Source organism: Balaenoptera borealis (genome assembly GCF_965194805.1).
Source record: "Balaenoptera borealis genome assembly, chromosome: 5".
NCBI lineage: Eukaryota > Metazoa > Chordata > Mammalia > Artiodactyla > Balaenopteridae > Balaenoptera > Balaenoptera borealis.
The window spans coordinates 86,300,992-86,321,820 of NC_138862.1; the positions used below are offsets into that span (position 1 = coordinate 86,300,992).

At 34.3% G+C, this 20,829-nt stretch overlaps 1 protein-coding gene across 11 annotated transcripts in view; it reads right to left on the reverse strand.

The window, feature by feature from the left end:
• Positions 1 to 724: 724 nt before the first annotated feature.
• Positions 725 to 20,829, reverse strand: part of FXR1 (FMR1 autosomal homolog 1) — a 56,652-nt gene continuing 36,547 nt past the window's right edge. For 2 of the 11 annotated variants that reach the window (XM_082394012.1, XM_082394015.1), the window contains 8 exons: positions 20,614 to 20,723; positions 15,972 to 16,058; positions 14,577 to 14,784; positions 8,697 to 8,900; positions 7,065 to 7,265; positions 6,273 to 6,353; positions 2,547 to 2,638; positions 725 to 1,800 (listed from right to left, as the gene is read on the reverse strand). In XM_082394012.1, coding sequence (XP_082250138.1) covers positions 1,630 to 1,800; positions 2,547 to 2,638; positions 6,273 to 6,353; positions 7,065 to 7,265; positions 8,697 to 8,900; positions 14,577 to 14,784; positions 15,972 to 16,058; positions 20,614 to 20,723 — 1,154 coding nt within the window. In that variant the 3' untranslated portion in view covers positions 725 to 1,629. Of the gene's footprint in view, positions 1,851 to 2,546; positions 2,639 to 6,272; positions 6,354 to 7,064; positions 7,266 to 8,696; positions 8,901 to 14,576; positions 14,785 to 15,971; positions 16,059 to 20,613; positions 20,724 to 20,829 lie in introns of all 11 variants that reach the window. The other 9 variants (XM_082394017.1, XM_082394021.1, XM_082394020.1 and 6 more) reach the window with 9 other exon arrangements.

Here is a 20,829-nt window from a genome sequence, read left to right on the forward strand (position 1 = left end):
TTTTTAACTATAACCTGAATTGTCCTTCAGCCATAAATTAAAATCACTTAGCTTTTTTATGCACATAACAAATTAACACAAATTATGCACATAAAAAATACTTTTCAGATGCCAAGTGAAAGAGCTGTCTTTCTTCTTGCTCAGTAGTTTTTATATAATATTGTAGAGCAACTCCCATAAACCCACAATTACTTGATATCACCTTGCAACACACTTCGTGTAAGTTTGTATCTTCCTAAAATTAAGACATCTGGCTAAAATATTTACAAAAAATCCATTCATTAGTATGAGAACCTTTAAAATTATTTCCTTGAGAACCAAAAATCAAATTAGTGACATTCCTTATTTAAAAACTGCTCATTGTACTTCTTTAAAAAAATAACTTTAATAAAGAATCAAAGGCAAAAGTAAAATTCTGGATTTTACCCCAATGCCTTCCAAAAGTTGCCTATGATTAGAATTTTGTTACAAAGACTTTCCTAATATCAAATCTCTGATCAATACCCTAAACCATTCTATTCTAACACACTAAATTTTTTTAAGTACTAAGATTTCAGAGGATTCATTACAAAATGATAAATTGACCAGCTAATATTTTACTACTACTTATGAGCAAGTATAAATGCATCTTAAAAAGCAATCAGAATACTAGTCTAGGCCTTTAAGTAGGTCCAACTACTTTTCAACAGTTGGTATAAAAAGTAGAAAGTTAAAAATCAGCAAATGGAAGATCAAAGTTTATTTACTACCTGCATACAAAAACATATTGCACATCAAACAACCAAAATCCAAAAAAAAAAAAAAAAAAAAGGGAAAAAAAGAAAGAAAAAAGGGGGAAAAAAGAAAAGGAAAAGATACTCTACTGAAGACTAACATGTAGTTTATACAGAATAAACCTTCTGGAAATTGATCTTTTCAGTAGTTCAGGTTATGTCTGAATGGACATGACTAATTCACCTTAGTGTTTTAACTAAAGCTATGTTTGATTTTTTAAATACTGTACACTTTAATAAATAAACCAAACAAAGCCTCAATGTAGAACAGTCACTGCCAATATCACCCAGTATCCCTGCAGATGAGAATTTAACAAATGTATTCCAGTGGCCTGCAGATTTTCCTCTACATACAGCATTTTAAAAACACATTAAAACAGACCAGTTTCCAGACTAAACTAATGAAGAAATTACAATTCAGTGCAAAATATCGTAGACTGCATTTCACTCTAGTTTTCCTCAGGTGAAGAAGTGGTTGCATATTATTAAAAATGTAACAAAAGCAGCTAATGCTTTCATAAAGAATATTCCCTTAGGGATCCCACCCCCCACCCACCTCCCCCCATCTCTGCCATATTTTGAAAACAAAATAACATTTCCTATAGCCAGCAACTTTTTTTAATGTTACATATACTATTCTCAAGGCACATCTGATGATATATTTTATAACACAGTAGGTGTCAAAGTATGTTTAACATATGATTTCTTCAGGATCCCTCCCCTTTCTGAATTCCAAATGGAGGAACTGAAAGTGCGATGTAAAGACTGGCGATCCATGTTCTATCTTTGGCAAGCTTGTACAAGCACTATTGTAAAATGTAATGTAAAAGAACTGTAAACTAGGAACTTCTTCAGTTTATGAAACACCATTCAGGACTGCTGCTTCTTGAGTATTTTCTTCTTTTAAGGTATTAATCTTTTCTTCTCCTGGAGTACGCTGTAGCTTAGAAATTTCATCGCCAGAAGCACTAGTTGGGCCATTTATTGCCTTTTCTGAAGGACCATGCTCTTCAATCACATCTTTTGCCTGCCAAAGGGAGACAACTTTTTCAACTTCTTTATAAATGAAATCTATAGCTGAGGAGGAAAATAGCTACATAAACATTAATTAGCTAATAAATAATTTTAGTTTCACATACCACAATGGATCAAAGAATTAAAACATTCTTAAAATTCAAAACAAATACCAATGTACTCCACCTCTCTGGGCTTTTCAACTCTTTATCTCTAGTATCTAGCGGTGCATAAACCACAGGAAGTATCTGTACCTGTTTACTGAAAACTTGCACCTAATTTCATTTTAACCACTGGAAAGCTCACCATATAAAAGATATAAACATTAATACCCTAAGTAATGCAAATAACCACCTACTTACTCACCTTTTCTTTGGAACTCACATTTACATATCAAATCCCATAAAATATTTAAAAGAATTGAAACTTAAAGGTCTTTATCCACCACTGAGAAGAGGTATATTCAGCCTATTGCTCCCCAAATTAAGGCAACAGTCTCTATGCCCAGTACCTTTGGGCAGACTGAATTTTACAAATGCTATTTAGAGTTCTAAATGAAAAGTATCTCAGGCTCAAGCATGCATATTTTCAGTTACCTGGGGCCAAAAACAAAATCAAGAGTAGTATTTAACTAAAATATTACTGGTCTAACTGGGGAAACAAGTGATCATACAAGTAAGTTAAGAAGTGAAAATAAAACTAAACCATACCAAAAACAAAAATAAAAACACCAAAACCTACAGGTTAAATTCTCCTTACCATTTCTTTCTTGTTTTTAGCCAAAGTTTCCCTTGGGAGGTTTCTTTGTCTGCTCTGAGACTCAGCTCTAGAAATATAATCTGCAACTGTGACTGTTGAAGATGAGAAAAAAATTACAGGTGTTGAAAAAGTACTTCTAAAGTTTATTTATGGATAAAGAGTAATTTTACTTTTAAAATAAATTAATGGTGGGTTACCCAATTTCAAAATTTTCTTAAGCTGGGTACCACCTCCAACCAAAAACTAACCCTGAAAAATGTGCCTGTGGTTTAGTGCTGACTACAGAAGATTTCAAGCTGGAGAGCGAGGAAGCCTAGATTAAAGTCCTCTTCAACAAGAGTCCAGCCATTTGCTTCTGGTTAGTCTACAGTTGTGGGGTAAGTCTGACATAGAAATCCACAACCAAGAATAGGGAATGCAGCATTCTAAGCCCAGACAGTGTTTGCACTTATCAGTGGGGGGAAAAAATGGGGCAAACTGGGTCAAATCGTGGTGTAGCATGCTTCAATTTGAAATTTTCATCAAAGATGTAAAAGATTTACTCAGAAATTAGTTGTTCTGGTTTTGTTTTTTTTTTAACATTTTTTTTTTAAAGCACAGTAAGATATCCAAGTGTATTTTATGGTTCCTTTTTCACGTTTCACCCTAGAAACCATTCTGAGTAATCTAAAAAAACTGCAAGCAAACTAAAGATGACAGAACACCAACCTAAAAATGTGGCCATTGATCATGGTGGGAAAAGGTCCACCATTAATTCAGTAACCACTCCCTTTCCCCATCTTGCCAATCTTTCAAGGGACTGACTGAAAAGGTATTTGTGTTTGCAATGGCAGTAGGGATACGGGGAAAAGACTAACCCAAAGGGGAAAAGACTAACCCAAACTAACACCCTACTGCCAACCCAATTGCAACAAACTACCTCTGGTCTGCTAGTACACTGGACTGGCCTCACTTTATACTGCAGAACTTTCTCTTCAAGGTCTTACAACTTAGAATTCACTGATTTGAAGAAATATCAAAATAATCAGCCTCTTCCTTTCAAAGCATTTACTTTCCCTCAGAAACTGGTGAAGAAAAATCCCTGATTATGTGGAATACGGTGTACTTTAAATTATGGGAGCAAGTAAATTACGAAAAGAATTAAAACTCGGGTAAATTTAAAATTTAAAGTCACTATGTACGGGAAGAACTAGTCCATCAGGTTCAAATTATATGAAAATAAATCATTTTAATATAATAAAAAGCTGGACTGTATTTACAATTCATTTTTCTTAATCATGAATTAACATGCTGACACCTTTCTTTATAAGATCCAAGAACTTTCTAGAACTGTTAAAATGAATTTTTTTAAATCTCAAGGAAACAACTTAATTCAGAATACACATCTTTAGAAACACCGCTAAATAAAGATGTTTCATGTCTAAAACTGTCTCTTTTCCTCCAAATTATAAGAAACTCAGTGTGCTCATTTTGGAGCTTTATAAATGGTCATTTAAATTCACTGTAAATGAATTTATAAATACATTTAATAATAGTTTCCAAAATTGGGGAGAGGGATACTATCAAATCCACTTCATCATTATATCTACATACACAGAAGCAAAAGCATCCTAGGAAGTATTCTAGTTTGGAGAGCACCTTAATGAATTCATTCTGTTTCCATGGTCGAGCCCTCAGTGACACCTGGAAGAACTCAGCTACTTGGAAACCCTGATGCATAGACACACATACTACTAAATTTGAACACGTGACAATTCTTAGAACTCTTCATCCACTATGTACAGAGAATAGTATACTTTGATACAGTTTATCAATTAATTAATAGGCACTTAGCTGGAAAGGTAAAAATTTATCAGTGCCCCTCCCCTACCAAAGGGAGGTAAAACTAAAAATAACCTCAGTTAATTCAAAGAAAAACCTGTTTATAGCCAATCTTTATAATACAAGACACTTAAAAGTTCAAAACAGATTAATAAGTACTTACAATATCTAGAAAAAAATTAAGGCAATTTGTGCAGCATAATTTGGACTCTAGAATTTAAGGGCTCCAAAGTTAATCCACTGGACACCAGTATACTGTCATACTTTTCTTAGTAAAGAATACTCACTGCTTAATTTATACCAAGGGCAACAAGAAATTCTGAGCAAATAAGAACAAATTAAATAATTGTTTATTTCAGAGAATGTTGACATTAACTTTGGATAGAAGCTGCCTTCGTAGAACTCCTTCCAGGGGCAAAGGAGAAAATGATGTGCTTTTTCCACCTATCCTATCTTGTGGGGGTGGGGGTGTGTGTGTGTGTGTTGGTTTGGGGGGCAGAGGGCACGCTGAGAAAGGCAATGAGTTCTAAAGAGGAAATCAGTACTTCCAAAGAACAGAGTAAAACAGGAATAAATGCAGTAAAGAACACAAATCATTGCGAAATTATTTAAAACTCTAAATTACTCAAGTTTCGATTAATACCATGAAGAAATCGCTTCCTCTTCTTTATCAAAGGCTTTTACGTTATTCCCTTTATGTCCTTTGACTTAGTAATGAACCACCATCCACCTAGTTAATAAATTATGTTGTAATTTATTCTATCTCAAGCCCATACTACTAATAGCTTAAATTTCCTTATTTATAAAGTACAGCCAAAAACGGTATGCACTGCTATGCCAGCTTCAAAAAACAAAATAAATACAATCTCTTCACCTAAAAGATATTTCTAACACTAAAGAGAGAGAAAAGAAGAGAAAACTAACATTTCCTGGAACCTTCTATTTTGACAATATTTAATTCCTTTTAAATTTACAACTATCTTTAGAACATGAACTTTCTTTTTCCCAAGAATGGAAATAATACCCTTAACCAGTTTTCCCAAATGTCTCTACAACCACTAAACTTAAAATTCTAAATAAAGATACTGGAATTTACATTCTTTATTTGGGGAAAACACAAGAATTTGCTTTGGAAAGAATGCAAAATTGATTAGTTTAAAAGGGGTTTATTTCTGGTGCACACAGTTTCTTCATTGTAAATATACATGTGATTCTCCGTACAAAGGAAATGGAATTATGTTCAAGATAGTATAGACACAGCAAACAAGTTTCTTTGAAGTTACTAAAAATTATATCTACTTAAATTAACATTCTAAAACTAAGTAAGTACTATTAATTTGAATAGTTAGTAGGTGTAAGGGAAAAGGCATCACACTACAATAAACAAAAACATAACATGCATTCCTCTTACTAGGAAAAAGACACTTTCAAGTATTTTTTTCATTTATACTTTTTTTTTAAACTGTGGGTATGAGAAACCCCACAAAAATGAGGTGCTGAACCCAGATATAGTAAGCAGGCACCATGCAAAAGCTGCCCAGTTTTGCCAATCAACCTCAATCACAATCTACAACATAGTTCCTGGGATGGCAGGCCCCAACTCAAGAATGCAGAATCTGCCAAGTGGACAAAATAGCGGTCTTCTCAACAGTATTTCCATGTAAAAAAATTGAGACACAACATTAGTTCAATTAGACGGGTTTACTACACATTTACGGTGTGAAGGAAGAATGCATTTTCTTAAGAGTAGTAGTCGTATTAGTTGAGTAAACAATTTATGCAATGCACATCTTGAATGTATATGCACAGGTGTACATGTAAGTATAATATATTTAGAAAGCAGACACATGACATTTTTTTTTCATGCTTGTAACCTGGTGTTGTCAACAGGTCCACGCAAGTTACCTGGCTGTCTATCTTCTGCCTGACCCCTGAAACGACGCCTGCGGCTACGATTGCGTCGCTGGGGTTTTTTTTCACTATCATCTGTAATTGCAAAGTTCACCATGAACTATTCTGACAAAAACAAAGCAAAAAACAAAGCAAAAAAAATAAAAAAACAAAAAACTTCTTTCCTTCAAAGATTTAAAGAAGGGGAAAGAACCTTTTAATTAAACAGGAAAGATAAAACAATACACATTACTCACAGGAAAAATACTTTTGTAGTTTGAAACATTCCTACTACATAAAAAATGGAATTATCATCCAGAAATTAAGAGGGTTTTAACTCTTGATTAAACTCTAAGACTTAATTTAAATTATCATCATTCAGGAATAAAGTTTTCCTTTTTTTACCAAAGTTAATGACATTTTAGCCCTCTGGAAATCAATGCCTACTCAGTATACACACCTTCATTAGTGTCATTTATAATAACATTTAAAGAGGCAAACTGAAAGCCCAAGTTTGGTTTAGAACAGTAAGAGTATTAAGTGCCTTGCAGTTTGAATATTTGTATTGTTTTAATGGTATCAAAGGGTACTTTAATAAACCCTCCCAGTTTCAAATTATTTGGCTATACAACTCTGAGAACTAGACATTTAAGACAGACACAAAGCCATCTACCTCGTCTGAAGTAAACACTAGGAAAAATTCAATTTGTGAATTGCATATGTTTGGGATTTTTTTTTTTTTAAAAAGCTTCATACATTAACAATATTATACAATAATATATATCTTTTCCCTAAGTGCTTACATACCTAGCCCATTTTCATTAACTGAAGCTGTATCAGATTCAGTCATCCCATCCATCAGAACAGCATCTTCATCAGTCCTTCGTCTACGAGACCGCCTACGACGGTTAGTACTGTGATGAGATTCGCTGGCATCAGTGTCTGCAGTCTGATCTGATTCTGTATTATCAAGTAAGCTGTATGGATTGCTGTCTGGATCTTTGAGCACTATATGCATGTCAGAGGCAAGAAATATTTGTTTAAGAGAGCTGCAGTTATTAGGAATATTCTGACCTATATTGAACTATATCAATTAATGATAAGAAACTTCAATTTTCCCCCGATAAAAATATACCCTCTCTGTCTTCAGATAAAATGTTTTCTGTATCACTATTTTACCTGAAAAACAACAAATATAAAAACCTTTAAATGGCAATGAAAAATTAAAACAGAAGATGGGCAGACAACTTGGCTTTCTACCATTTCTCTTTGACTTGTTTTGAAAACATATTAGGAACTAGTATATTATTACATGCTACTTTTTACATTCACATTCCTAGCTAATCCTGCCCAGAGGCTAGAGAAATAAAAATGAAAACAAATATTCAGCTAATATGAATCAATTCCACGAAACAGCCTTTTGTCTCCATAACTGAGTTCAACGTGGTTGCTGCTTCTTTGTGCCAATGTTAATGAACTATTTCCAAATAATACTCAACACCTGCACTCCATGACATAATAGAACTCTCTTACTATGAACTGAAGCAAGCAAAACAAGTCTACACAAAAAAGCATACTAAAAAATTTGAAATTCTAACTGGTTATAGGAAAATGTGGAAATGAATGTTGACTAGTACTCCCATCTCCAGAAAGAAAGAGGGAAGGTGGAGTAAGGTGGGGTGAGGGTGGGAAAGGAAAGGTTTTAAGATATAATTTATAAGAAAAAAAAAATACCCATCTTACCTATGTGCATTTATTGCTTCCACCAATCAAATTATAGAAGAAATTCACCTAATCACGATTTTTCCTTTCTAAGTTTCCTTTGGTAACAGCTAGCAAGCTAGCATCTTTGCAAAAGACACTAAGTTTATCCATTAATCATAAACACTAGGTAAAGTACATTTACTTTGTAATTCAGCATACTATAATTTTACAAACCTTGGTAATAGTGAACAATGTACTAAAATATAAAAAACTATTTCCCTGGAAGTCTGTAAACTGAACTTAGGACTTGAAGAATATCACTAGAACTAGAGAGTACTTTAAAGTCCCGTAAAAAGTATGATTTGATCCAGCCTTTTTTTAAAATTTATTAAGAGTGGTTTTATTAAAAGTTGCCATACAATAATATGTTATGGTTGTATCCCTGATGTAATCTAGTCCATGGATCCCTGACAATTCTCAATTCTCCCCCCAGCCCATTATACTAAGCAAGAACATTCTGAATATTCTAGCTAAACTTTCACTGAGAAACACTCTATAGTGCTTTTCCTTATGTTGCTATGTGTATGTGTGTATATATATATATATATTCTACTATTTTCCTCAGACAGTTAAAAGAGAAACTTCCAAAAATGAGTGGCTCTGGTAAATGAATTAACGTATATGAAATTATACTGTTACCAAGAAAGGATTCTGACATAGTATATAAAAGACTACCAGAACTGATGGAAGATTTGCCACCACGTGGTCCACCACGACCTCGACCCCCTGAAACACTTCTGCCTCTTCCTCCTGGGCGTCTCCTGCTGTCACGCTGATGCCGGCTCTCTCGGTCATCTTCTCCCGCCAATGACCAATCACTCAGCTCGTCTTTACGCTCAGATTCAGTTTCAGATGGGTTAGACAGCTCAGAGTTTGTACCTTAGGAAAGAAGAAAACGTAAGCCAACTATATTTCTATTAAAGAAAAAAGTGAAATTTTTCAACATTTCCTGCTTATCATCGTTTAAATAACCCTACTGATTGGCTGCTCCAAAGAAAGAGAAATAAAAATGTTAATGAATTTGAAATTTATTAAGAAATAATTAAATGTTAATATTGTATACCAGTAATAAAGTATTTACCTAGTCAGATAGATTAAAAATTGAACTGTTTGGATGCGCAGAAACATAGCCAATAGAATTTTGCAGAAAACATACAAAACATTACACATATACAATATGAAAATGCACTTAATATAGGGAAATATTTTTTAAATTTTGCCCATTTTTAGGTTTTTAACAAATTGTTAGTATTGGGTTGGCCAAACAGTTCATTTGGTTTTAAGTAAAAATAAAAGACATTTTTCATTTTCACCAAGAATTTTATTGCACAATGTATTCACTCACCAAGCGAACTGTTTGGCCAACCCAATATAATAAGAAATAACCACTATCCAATATTTAAAAGCAAATTTAATCATATTTAGAAGAATGAGTATTTTAACTGCATACTGTATTCTACCATTATTTCACTGATTCTAGGTGGCACCTTTTTTTCACATTTAACATCTCTGAAATAAGAATATTTCTTATAATTGATGGTCTCATGAACTGGGAGTGTATTTTTAGTAGCTCTACATAAAATTATGTTTTTCACACAATAATGTCTTAAGTTAGAAGAATACAGCGTTTGAAATCACTGAACAAATTTTAGGTTACTCTGAGAAAAGACAGCTTCAACCTGACAATCAATGGAGTTGAAGCCATTATCAGTGAGACAAAAACTTCAGCATGACTTTAAAAGTTTACAGACTTTTTCTAACATCCCAATGACCAAATTCAATAGTGACCTTTTAAAAATGCAAACACTGCAAAGATTCTATGAAAGCCTACAGTATCATTATTATTATAACACAATTAATGTGTCAGATTTATATGACCCAATCACTATCATACTCATTCCCACTTCTATTCTTTGCTAGTTCTGGGATGGCATTTTTTCATCCTTTCCTCTTAGCACAGAGGTATCCTATGCTTTTCTAAAGTTCATTTTACACCCTTTTTTTTTTTTTCCTGGCTGCATTAGGTCTTTGTTGCTGTGCGCGGGCTTTCTCTGGTTGCAGCGAGCGGGGACTACTCTTCATTGTAGTGCGCGGACTTCTCATTACAGTGGCTTCTCTTGTTGCGGAGCACAGGCTCTAGGCACGCGGGCTTCAGTAGTTGTGGCACGCGAGCTTCATTGCTCCACGGCACGTGGGATCTCTCCGGGCCAGGGCTCAAACCCATGTCCCCTGCATTGGCAGGCGGATTCTTAACCACTGCGCCACCAGGGAAGCCCATTTTACATCATTTTGCTTTTACAAAAGACCTACACAAATACCTGTTTTCGCTAGCCAAAAGAAATCAAAGAGGATTTCTGCTTTAGGGAAAAAAAAGGCACGAAGAGAAAATAGCCTTCAGCATTTGCTTTGCAGCAAGCCGTTACAGAGGCAGCAAGCACCCCAAACAGTGACAGCAGCACCCCCCAGCTCCTTCCTCAGGAACTAAACTCAGCATCAAGCCAACATAGTTTTGAACTGTGTCAGTGAGCATCTGTGCTTTATCTCACGTTATTTTGTGCATCTATTAGCAAGATGTGTCCTAAGGTAATTGCTTCTTCACTTTATGCCCTTTCAGCTTACAAAAGGTTTCACAGGAAAACTCTACTTTCTGATAGTGTGGGAAACCTATACATGCAAATCTATCTCCTTAAGAGCCCAGTTCAAGTAGCTTCCAACCAATTTAACTAAAAACTAAAAACAGACCTCTCCCCTTATTTCCTTAAAATTAATGTGTATCTATCATGAAGTATTGTCATGTATTGTTTTCTATTTTCTCCAATGTGGATATACTTCCCACTTGGTCTACAATATAATAAAGGGGAGAGCTCTGTCTTACGCCTCTAAATGCCCCCAGAAGCCTAGCAACATGCATATCAATTTTCTCTCGAGATGTGAATTTGCTGCATGATTTTGAAGTTCTTATGCTGAACTCCCAAATAAGAAAGATAAACTAAAAATACACTATATTAACTCCATAGTCATTTAATGATAAAAACAAAACACAAGAGCTCTTCAGATGCACAAAATGCTAAGTACTAAAGTACAGGGATTAAAACGTAAAGTTTAAAAACAAGCTTACCAACTTCCTTTCTCCTTTAAAAATAAGTCACCTATCCATCTTTTTTTCTCCATATGCCATTAAATATAGATGTAGCTAGTCATTATATAAGAATGGGTAAATCAGACATACATTTTAAGAAAAATATAGCAAGCTTCTAGTACTGACATTCGAATCTTTGTTAAGAAATGAGTCTCATAGTAGAGAATGAATCAAAACACTTATTTTTCCAAATGACAAAAAAGAACTTTGTTAACTGATGTCATGGTCTGGTGGAATAAGGGTAGTTTACCATTTCATGAGTAGCTAAAAAACAAAACAAAACAATCAAAAAAAACCTTGGAATGTATCAGAACTTTGGGATTTATTTACAAAGCTATATACCCTGCCTGAAAACATTACCAAGATTTGAAGTTAGATGAGTATCTCATTTTTTAACAGAAGTTCCTTTCGAATTATCTTTAGAAATACAGTGTAGTATTTAACTCAGTATCATAAGCAAAACAATTTTCTTAAGTTTAACCTAAATCTAATACTCAAGATAAGATACTCAAAGAGGGTGTCTAAATCATAGATAGATTTCAGTAGATAAAGACAGCTATTAAGGTCAAGAACAAAAAAAGCTAATGAACTGGCTAGTGTTCCACTTCCTTCATATTAAACATCTCTGAGATGGCATAAGAAACTCTGCAGATGTAATTAAGGTTAAGGATATTGAGGTGGGAGGATTATCCTAGATTATCCAGGTAAGGCCAAATTAATCACATGGATCTTTAAAAAGTAGAGAACCATTCTCAACTACAGAGAACCAGAGATGGCAGCATAAGGACTCTCTGTAATTACTGGCTTTATAAGACGGAGGAAGCGGGCAATAAGCCAAGGAACAGAGATTGTCTCTAGAAGCTGGAAGTGTCAAAGGAACAAATTTTTCCCTATAGCCTCCAAAAGGAAATACAGACATGCCAACACTTAGATTTTAGCCCAGTGACACTCATGTCAGATTTCTGACCTACAGAACTGTAAGATAATAGTATTGTACAAGCCTCTGAAATTATGATTTGTTGCATAATCAACAGAAAACAAATACTCTGTTAAAATCATTGCAATCATTCCAATCTCAATATTGTAAAATATAAGTTCATGAATCCAAAAAGTCAGGGTGGGGGAAGGCTTTATAAATGATCCATGAAACCGATTCAATTTGTAATGGCTCCAACAAATAAAAAGACCTGTTTTTAACAGAATTTTAACTCAGATTTTCCCCTAAAACTTCTAAAATCACCTTATGAAGATGGTTCACATCCTTTTAAATGAACACGTATGCTGAACTTAATATTAACAGCTAAAGCCCCACATTTTATCAAATCCAACATTAGGTCATATTTTGTGTGCCATTTAAAGAAAATGCTGCCAATTAAAGTTGTAAGACATCATCCATTACAATGGATGTATATAACTTCAGAGACGTTAAATTCTTATACAGCTTATATATATATATATTCACCACCTAAGAAACCTGCTATTAAGCGGACAAGAACATCTACAACCAAATTCAAATAATTTTTATTTCTCTGGAGCCCACTTTAAGTTCAACAGCTATTTCAAGAAACACAATGTTACTAGTTTGCAAAGATTCAGAGGTAAGAGTGCCATCTACTGAACAATTTGCATAGCTTTCTTCAATCCAAATGATATTCCTCTACCATTCTCATTTAAATTTATTTCTACTGTCAACAAAAGCATTTTGCTGAAGAGTGACCTCTCGTTAATAAGTGGACTTCCCAGAGGCTTATAAAATTGTTCAATGAATTCGTCAACCAAAAAACCAAATCTGATTATTTGTACTAGTAATCTGTACCTCTAAAATCATTCAGTATGTACTTCATTTCTATTTAACTACTGATTGTCTTTTGTATTAAATGTGCTTTCAGGATTGTAATAGTTCTCAATTCTCAGTCCTTCACATACTGAACACAGTAACTGGAATTTTTCTTTTCAGGCTTCAATACAGGGTTAACTTTAAAGTAATGAAAAAAGGGAAGGAAAACTTGACCATCCAACTCTACAACAAATGAAAGACAGTACAAATCTAATATAACTCTGGCATCATTAGATGATCCTTTGGTCAAACATGAAATGTGGAAGTGGAATCTGCACACTGTAAAAGCTTTCATGTATTTGTTTTCCCTAAATGCCTTCTACTCTGGAAAAGGCTTATGAAATTTTTTCCCAAAGCAGTTAGGATAAGCATAGGGGAGTAGAGAAGAGAGAAGAGAAGAGAGAAGGAAAGATAGAAGGGAAGAAAAAAATCAGGTCACTGCTAAGATCCAAGTCCAAATGCAGAAAAATGGAACAACTCCAAAGCTGAAGACAAACTGAGAAATTCAGGATTAGAGAATTGTTGACAATCACCATCCACTGGTCCCTTCCTACATAGGTTAAGCCCCATCCTCTCAGTGAAACACATTTTAGAAAAATGTTCATTTATAAAATGTTAACTAGGTTCTAACTTTTAAAGCCCTCATATTATTGAAATGCTGTATTTCACAAAATAATTCCAGATGTGAGATATTAATATTCAAAACTGCCAAATGAACCAATATAGTATATTTTAAAAACCAGTACAGATTTGCTATATGTAATCGTGGCACAGTGATTAGTGTATTTTTTCATTTTTACTTTTCCTAGAGGGTAGGCAAAAGATAAATCCTAGTAGTATCACCACCATCACTAGGTTTTTATTGGAAAATGTATACAATTGTACAAGGAAAATACCGGAGAAAACAAGTTGCATATATATTTATTCTAAATATTTAGAACAAACATGATCATGAGCTATAAACTTAACAAAAACATGTTTCATTTCATTACACACAAACCTTTTACTTGAACACTACAAACCTTTTACTGTCATTAATATAAAGCATGCTGTCACTATTAAAACATGTACCTCAGAACTATCTCCTGCCCTCAAAGCCAAGATAAAGTGATGAACTAAACAATAATTAGCAGGACTTCCCTGGTGGCACAGTGGTTAAGAATCCGCCTGCCAATGCAGGGACACGGGTACAAGCCCTGGTCCGGGAAGATCCCACATGCCGCGGAGCATCTAACCCCGCGCACCAAAACTACTGAGCCTGCGCTCTAGGGCCCACGAGCCACAAGTAATGAGCCCATGTGCCACAACTACTGAAGCCCACACGCCTAGAGCCCATGCTCCGCAACAAGAAAAGCCACCGCAACGAGAAGCCCGCGCACCACAACAAAGAGCAGCCCCCGCTCGCTGCAACTAGAAAAAAGCCCAAGCACAGCAATGAAGACCCAACGCAGCCATTAATTAATTAATTAATTAATTTAATAAAAAATAAATCCTAAAAAAACCCAAAAACAATAATAAGCAAAATGTATTGGAGCACCGAAACTACTACCAAAAAAAAAAAAAAAATTTTTTTTTTTACCATAACCGGAGGTGTAATTAGGGCCCCGACGACCTCTGCCTCTTCCACTATAAGACCTAGAACCTTGTACAGAAGAGACGGTACTTTCATCAGTGGCATATCCTTTCTCTTTTTCAGGCCCTCTGGTGGAAGAAGGTCTGAAACCCATACCAATCTGTCGTAGCTGTTCATCAATCTGCAGGCGTTCCATTCTTAGCTGTTCTACTTCCTATAACCAAAACAAAAAAGGATAAATCTTACATGTATTTTTTTGTCTTCTTAAAGCCCAAAGCTTGAGCTATACTCCGGTCCTATGAATGAAAAAAGCTGTGATCTTGGGCAGTTATTCAGCAAAGTATAACTGTATTCCTAATGAACACAATTTACAAGGTCATTTGCTAATTCAATTCACCAAGCATTTACTAAATGCCTTAGCATCATGTGCCAACCATGCTAAGTGCTACAGGTATTCAAAATAAAAAGACAATGACTCTTCTCCTTCAAGGGAATGTTTACACACAAGCATTAGAATAACCTAGGGGATGTTCAACAGACAAGTGCTGAAATAACCTATTTAAACAGCTAATAATTACACAAAATTACCAGATCTAGCCTTCAAGGAGTAAAAACTCTGCTAAATGAGGTAAGGTACCATTTATGACAGGTACTATTAATAACCTACTTTCCTATCAAAATAATGACACGAGTTCTGACCTAGATGAACTGGCAGACTTGGTCATTCAGAGAATGAGGCCATTACAGGATGTGAAGGTAAGGTGTCTAGAGAAAGCTGTTGGCTAAAAGGCAGTAGAGTATTGGAAAGATGAGTTTTAAAAAAAAGAATGACATTATCAGGGGTGCTTTCAAAATATTAACACAGCAGCCAATGATATGAGTGACTAAAAGGAAAACATAACTAGAGACAGAGCAGTTGAGATACTATAAACAAGAAAAAAACAGCAGGAATAAGAAGAGTAGAAAATGACAATCCAACTTATAGGGAATTTCTTTTCTAAAACCTTTTCCCTTTATTCATCAACCCAGACAGACTATATTAAAAACAATGGTTAAGAATTATCAACTGATATCTATGGCGGTAGTACATGTGATTCAGAGAATATCAGTTACCAAGAAAGCCCACCTTCATTCCTGGTTCTGTGTCCTATCTGCATCAAACACAAGAGTGACCATGTCTTAAACAGTATGGAAAGAAATGTAAAAGTACAGAGGGAAAGAGAAAAAATGTACATGAGGCCAATCATTTTACTACAGCAAAAAACTTTTAATATTCTCACGCAGAAAGAAAGGGCAAATATGAAGCTGAATTAACAAAAATATTTAAAGACTTAAAATTTACTACAAATATAAAATTAAAGTTTAATGTGTAGAGCAACATGATATGAACACTATACAAACCTTTAGATAAGCAATATGATACTCTAAAAGAACTTGCACATTTCCAATGCTTTCTTTAGTGCCAACAAATACAAATGGAACCATCCCCTGTAAGAAAACACAACATCCTCAGTATTTAATATTTATGTTTTCTAATTTCTAATTCAATCTAATCTTTTAAGTATATAAACCAACTTTTAAAGAAATTTTCCATCAAACTGGCATGAATTTTCAGACTAGATATATCACTTCAGTAGTGCTTTCCTTAAAAACATAATAAAACCCATTAGCCAGGTTATCCCTATAATATGTGCTCAGATAGCAAAACTTTCAACATGTGTGTAATGGAAGGAGTACTTCGTGACCATTAATAGAATTACCATCTACAGACTCTCAATATTCACGCAATGTAAAGAAATTACTGATATGGGCAAGTAGTCACCAGTTATTAAAGCAAATGAAAGGATTAACCCAGATCTGGTTTACTTAGCTGAATTTCAAAAGAGGAAGGTTTAAAAAAGTGAGGAGGAGGAGAATATGATGATGATTTTTTTTTCCTTTAAAGAAGTAAACTTACAGCTTCCTACTGGCTAAGGGCAATGAACAGATCCTAAGTAAACTCACCCAATCACAGTGTCTTTCCTCATTTTCTTGATTTTACAGAATAGTTCCTAACAGTTATCTAAACAAACTGGCTTAACTTTGGATTCTAAATATGGAATTAAGTGTGGCTTAACTTTTTATTCTACGTAAGAAACTACTATGTGACTTATTTTCAAAATAATTTTTTAAAAATTTAATTGAATTTTAGTATGGGAGATCAAAAAGAAGAAATGCACCAGGACAGTTGCTAAGGCTACAGTACAGAGCACAGCTATCATGGAGCTTAAAGCTATAGTGACTATAAGGAAGTAATTACAACTAGGAAAGCATGAAACAAGGGACTCTAACTTAAGCTTATTAGGAAGTGAGAAAGTCTTGACAGTGTCCTCAAAAATTCACATGCAGAAAACAGAGGATACAAAGTGAATAAAATACAGGGGAGAGGAAGAAAAGAGATCTAAAAAGTTTTAATCACATACTGTATTTCTGGGACTATATTATTTACGTTCATCATTTAATGTTCATTAAAAATTCACTTTAAGAAATATCCCAATTCTACAGCTGAGAAAACAATTTGCTCACCAGCCAATTTCATATCCAGTTACTTAATTCCAAATAACATCCACTTGTTAACTGCCAGAATCTATGCTAAGGAATAGGATAAAGTCCCTGTTCTAAAGGTAATCATAATCTCAGAAAAGATAATAAACCTTCCGATAATAATCTCATTGTACAGCATTAGTGACATGAATTTAAAAAGCACAGGAATATTAGGTAGAATGTGAATTATGCCATCCCAGATGTGGAAATTTAGGGGAATTCGTAAGAATATTATTGTCATTTAAAGTCAATATTAAAAATAAATAAGACTTTTACAAAGTAGATAAAAAAGGTAAAGTCTTTCCAAACAGCTAATCTGCAAGGATTAAGAGAAACAGAATGCCTTGACCCCCAACTGGAGATAGTAACCAATAGTTACCTCCAAAGAAAAGGAGCAGTAAAAAGGCATCCTTAACTGCACGTATTTTACAGACTATTTTAATAGGTATTATAAACCATTAAAAAAAAAAAAAACTGGAGTAAAGAGTAAATGATTATTACTGAATATATGAGTTTACATCTAAGTTATTTCAGTGAAATTTCTAGATTTAAAAATATTTTTTAAACTGATTATTTACAGTTAATAGGTGACATTGAGACAAACTAGCACTCAGAAGAAAATAAAGCTGATCCTGCTCCTGATAACATTACACCCAAAAAAAAACCAAAAAAAAACTGGAGGGAAAAAACTAGAAATGCACTTCTGAACAATCTATGACCTGCCAAACATGACACAAAATTGCAGAAGTCAGAAGGCAAAAATATTTGCCACATACATAAAAAGACTAACTTACTCAAAATGTAAAAGCTTACACACTTCAGTAATAAAAAATGACAAAAAATATGCAAAGGACAATCTGTTTATAGAAAATGTCTTTCAAGCAAATGGAAAGATAACATGTACATCTTCTGGAATGGCACTAATTAAACTGTGATAAAACTCAGTCTTGGCAAATATGTGGAAAACAGACATTTTCTATACTGGTGGAGGAATGTGTGGGAAAACTAACAAGAGCTAAAAATTTAAATGCCATATACCCTTTGATCTAACAAATGCACTTCCAGGAATTTACCATTCAGTCACAAGGGATCTTTGTTGCAACATTATTTTTAAGAGCAGAAGACACAAAAAGGCAACCTGACAAGTCTAAAATCTATGAGACATGATGGAAGAGAAAGACATGGACAGGACATAAATATAATTTATTTTTTACACCATACCTTTCTGTGCTATTCTAACCTTTACATAAACCGTGTTTCTTTTACAAGTAAAAACTCAAATCTAATCTTAAAAAACCTTAATTAACTGACTTCAAATATTTACCAGGTGCCTACTCTATACAGTTCATTATGCTAGGGAAGAAGGGAGAATATGAGAATTTGATTTCTTGACTTCAAGGAGCTCCGTAACCTGGTTTGGAGACATAAGATAAACCAGAAAACAAAATTTAAGACTTAAAGAAAATCATTAAATACACAATTATATAGACAATAAAAGCTACGGTATACAGGTGGAAAGGTCGTATCGGGCTAGAGATGAGTCACCAAAGACTTCAGAGTAAACAAGTTATAAACTGAGTCTCCAGGGGATTTAGACAGCTTTTTTTTCCTTTCTTTTTGGCCATGACACACAGCTTGCGAGATCTTAGTTCCCCAACCAGGGATTGAACCCAGGCCCACAGCAGTGAAGGTGCAGAGTCCTAAACACTGGACCGCCAGGGAATGCCCCTAGACAGCTTAAATTGTGAAATGGTGGCCCCAAATAAGCCAATATCAACCTTCAGATTTGTTTCCACATGCAATGTTTTGAAAATTGAAAAATTTTGTGTACTGTTTAGGTTTCCAGCTTTTCTTTAAAATATGGGAAGAAACAGCAACACATAATACATGCATTCCTACACAGCAACCAGATTAAACGTGAGAAGCACATTTCTTTCCTCCCTTTCCTATCTTGTACATCCCAACTTGCTTCGTAATTTACATAATGTGCTTGGTATCTTTTAGCATTTAAATTTCTTAACTCTGGCACAGAAATGGAGGTAACAATGACCAAAACTACAAACAAAGGAAAGTACAATAACTTCTTAATTTATGAAGGAGGGCCTAGAAGAATTAGCTTGCAACAAGATGGTAAATACTGGAAAGCAACTGGGAATAAGTCAAGCTAAGGGAAGACTTAGATATTAATATCAAGCTAAGAAATTTATAATTGAGTCATTAATGACCTTGCCCAGTAAACACCTTGATCTTCAGATCAATTTTAGGCAGTGGTTGTATGCCAAATGGATCACCATTATTTTATATATTAAGTATAAATGGGGACAGTGCCAATTATTAACAGTGTGACACCCTCGATTTTAATCCTCATCTTAAATTCAAGAAAAAATGGGATTCCCCCCCCCCCATTTGGGGCATGGTGCTTGCTTAAGAATAAGTTAAAATTACTTGAGGTTCACAGTAGTTTTTGAAGTAGTGTAGGATGAAATCAATCCACAAGTACTCATTTGTATAATAGTAAATCATTTCTTTTCTCTCATTTGTTTTTAAGTGTGTATTTACCTCCACATTCTAACTAATTAAAAGGAATAAAGGAAATGGTATCTTTCATAGGCATCTTTACAACATCGAATACCAGCTGTGAGGCTATTTATGAGCCAAAGTCTACAATTTTCTCTGTCTCTCTCTTTTTTTTTTTTTTTGAAAAAAACTTACTCTGTCTGATAGGCAAACAAACTCTCTAGTTAGCTATCATGCAAAACTGAGGAAGCTGTGAATGTACTGCTTTCTGGGAGATAATTTGGGGGAAAATCCTTGCCTTATGTTCAGACATGCAACTTATACAGAGTTGACCACTGGAGCCACAAAGATGAGAGATGCTTACAGTGGTGGATGAGAAGGAAAAAAACAGCACTGTGGACAAGACATCAACATGTAAGAAAAAGACTGAAAAAGAAATTTCAGAAAGTTGGCATCAGAATTACTAGCAACATAAAGCTTAAAGATTTCAATTAAAAAATGGTTAGGGCTTACAAATTCTAAAAAAAAAAGGTCAAGAAGTGTTACTTATCAAGAATTCCTTCACAGCTGACTGTTTTGTTTAGAATATCAAATTCTTTACACTCTAAGTACAAAAAAAAGAACTGTTAGGATTATCAGTCTTTTTTTTTTTTTTTTTTCCAAAAATTGGCTTTTTTACTGACGTACTGAGAAACCAACCAAGAGCCCAAGGCCAACAACTGAAAGATGACTTGTTTTCTAAGTGTGTTAAGCAACATTATAAGGAACAGAACTTTTTAAAAAAGAAAAATCTGCTGCAAAGCATAAGCAGTTCACCGGATATAACTTTCCTAAAACAATTTTCAAAATATAAAAAATAGTACTGTAAGTCAACCAGAAAACGAATGGGGGGCGGGGGGGAGGGAGACACACAACACAGGCAAATTATGTTTTAAATACTTACATCTTCTCTAGGTAGTTTATTTTCATTGTCTCCTTCAATTCTCACCCGAACCACACCAGATTTGTCTACTATTTCTTGAATAACTTTGCCATTCTTCCCAATTACTTTTCCTTTAATAAGAGAAAACATATATAATGGTAAGTTAAAAACCAACACTGCTTATCATTTCAACACCAGCCCAAATAATCTGACTTACTATCAAATTATAAAAACCAA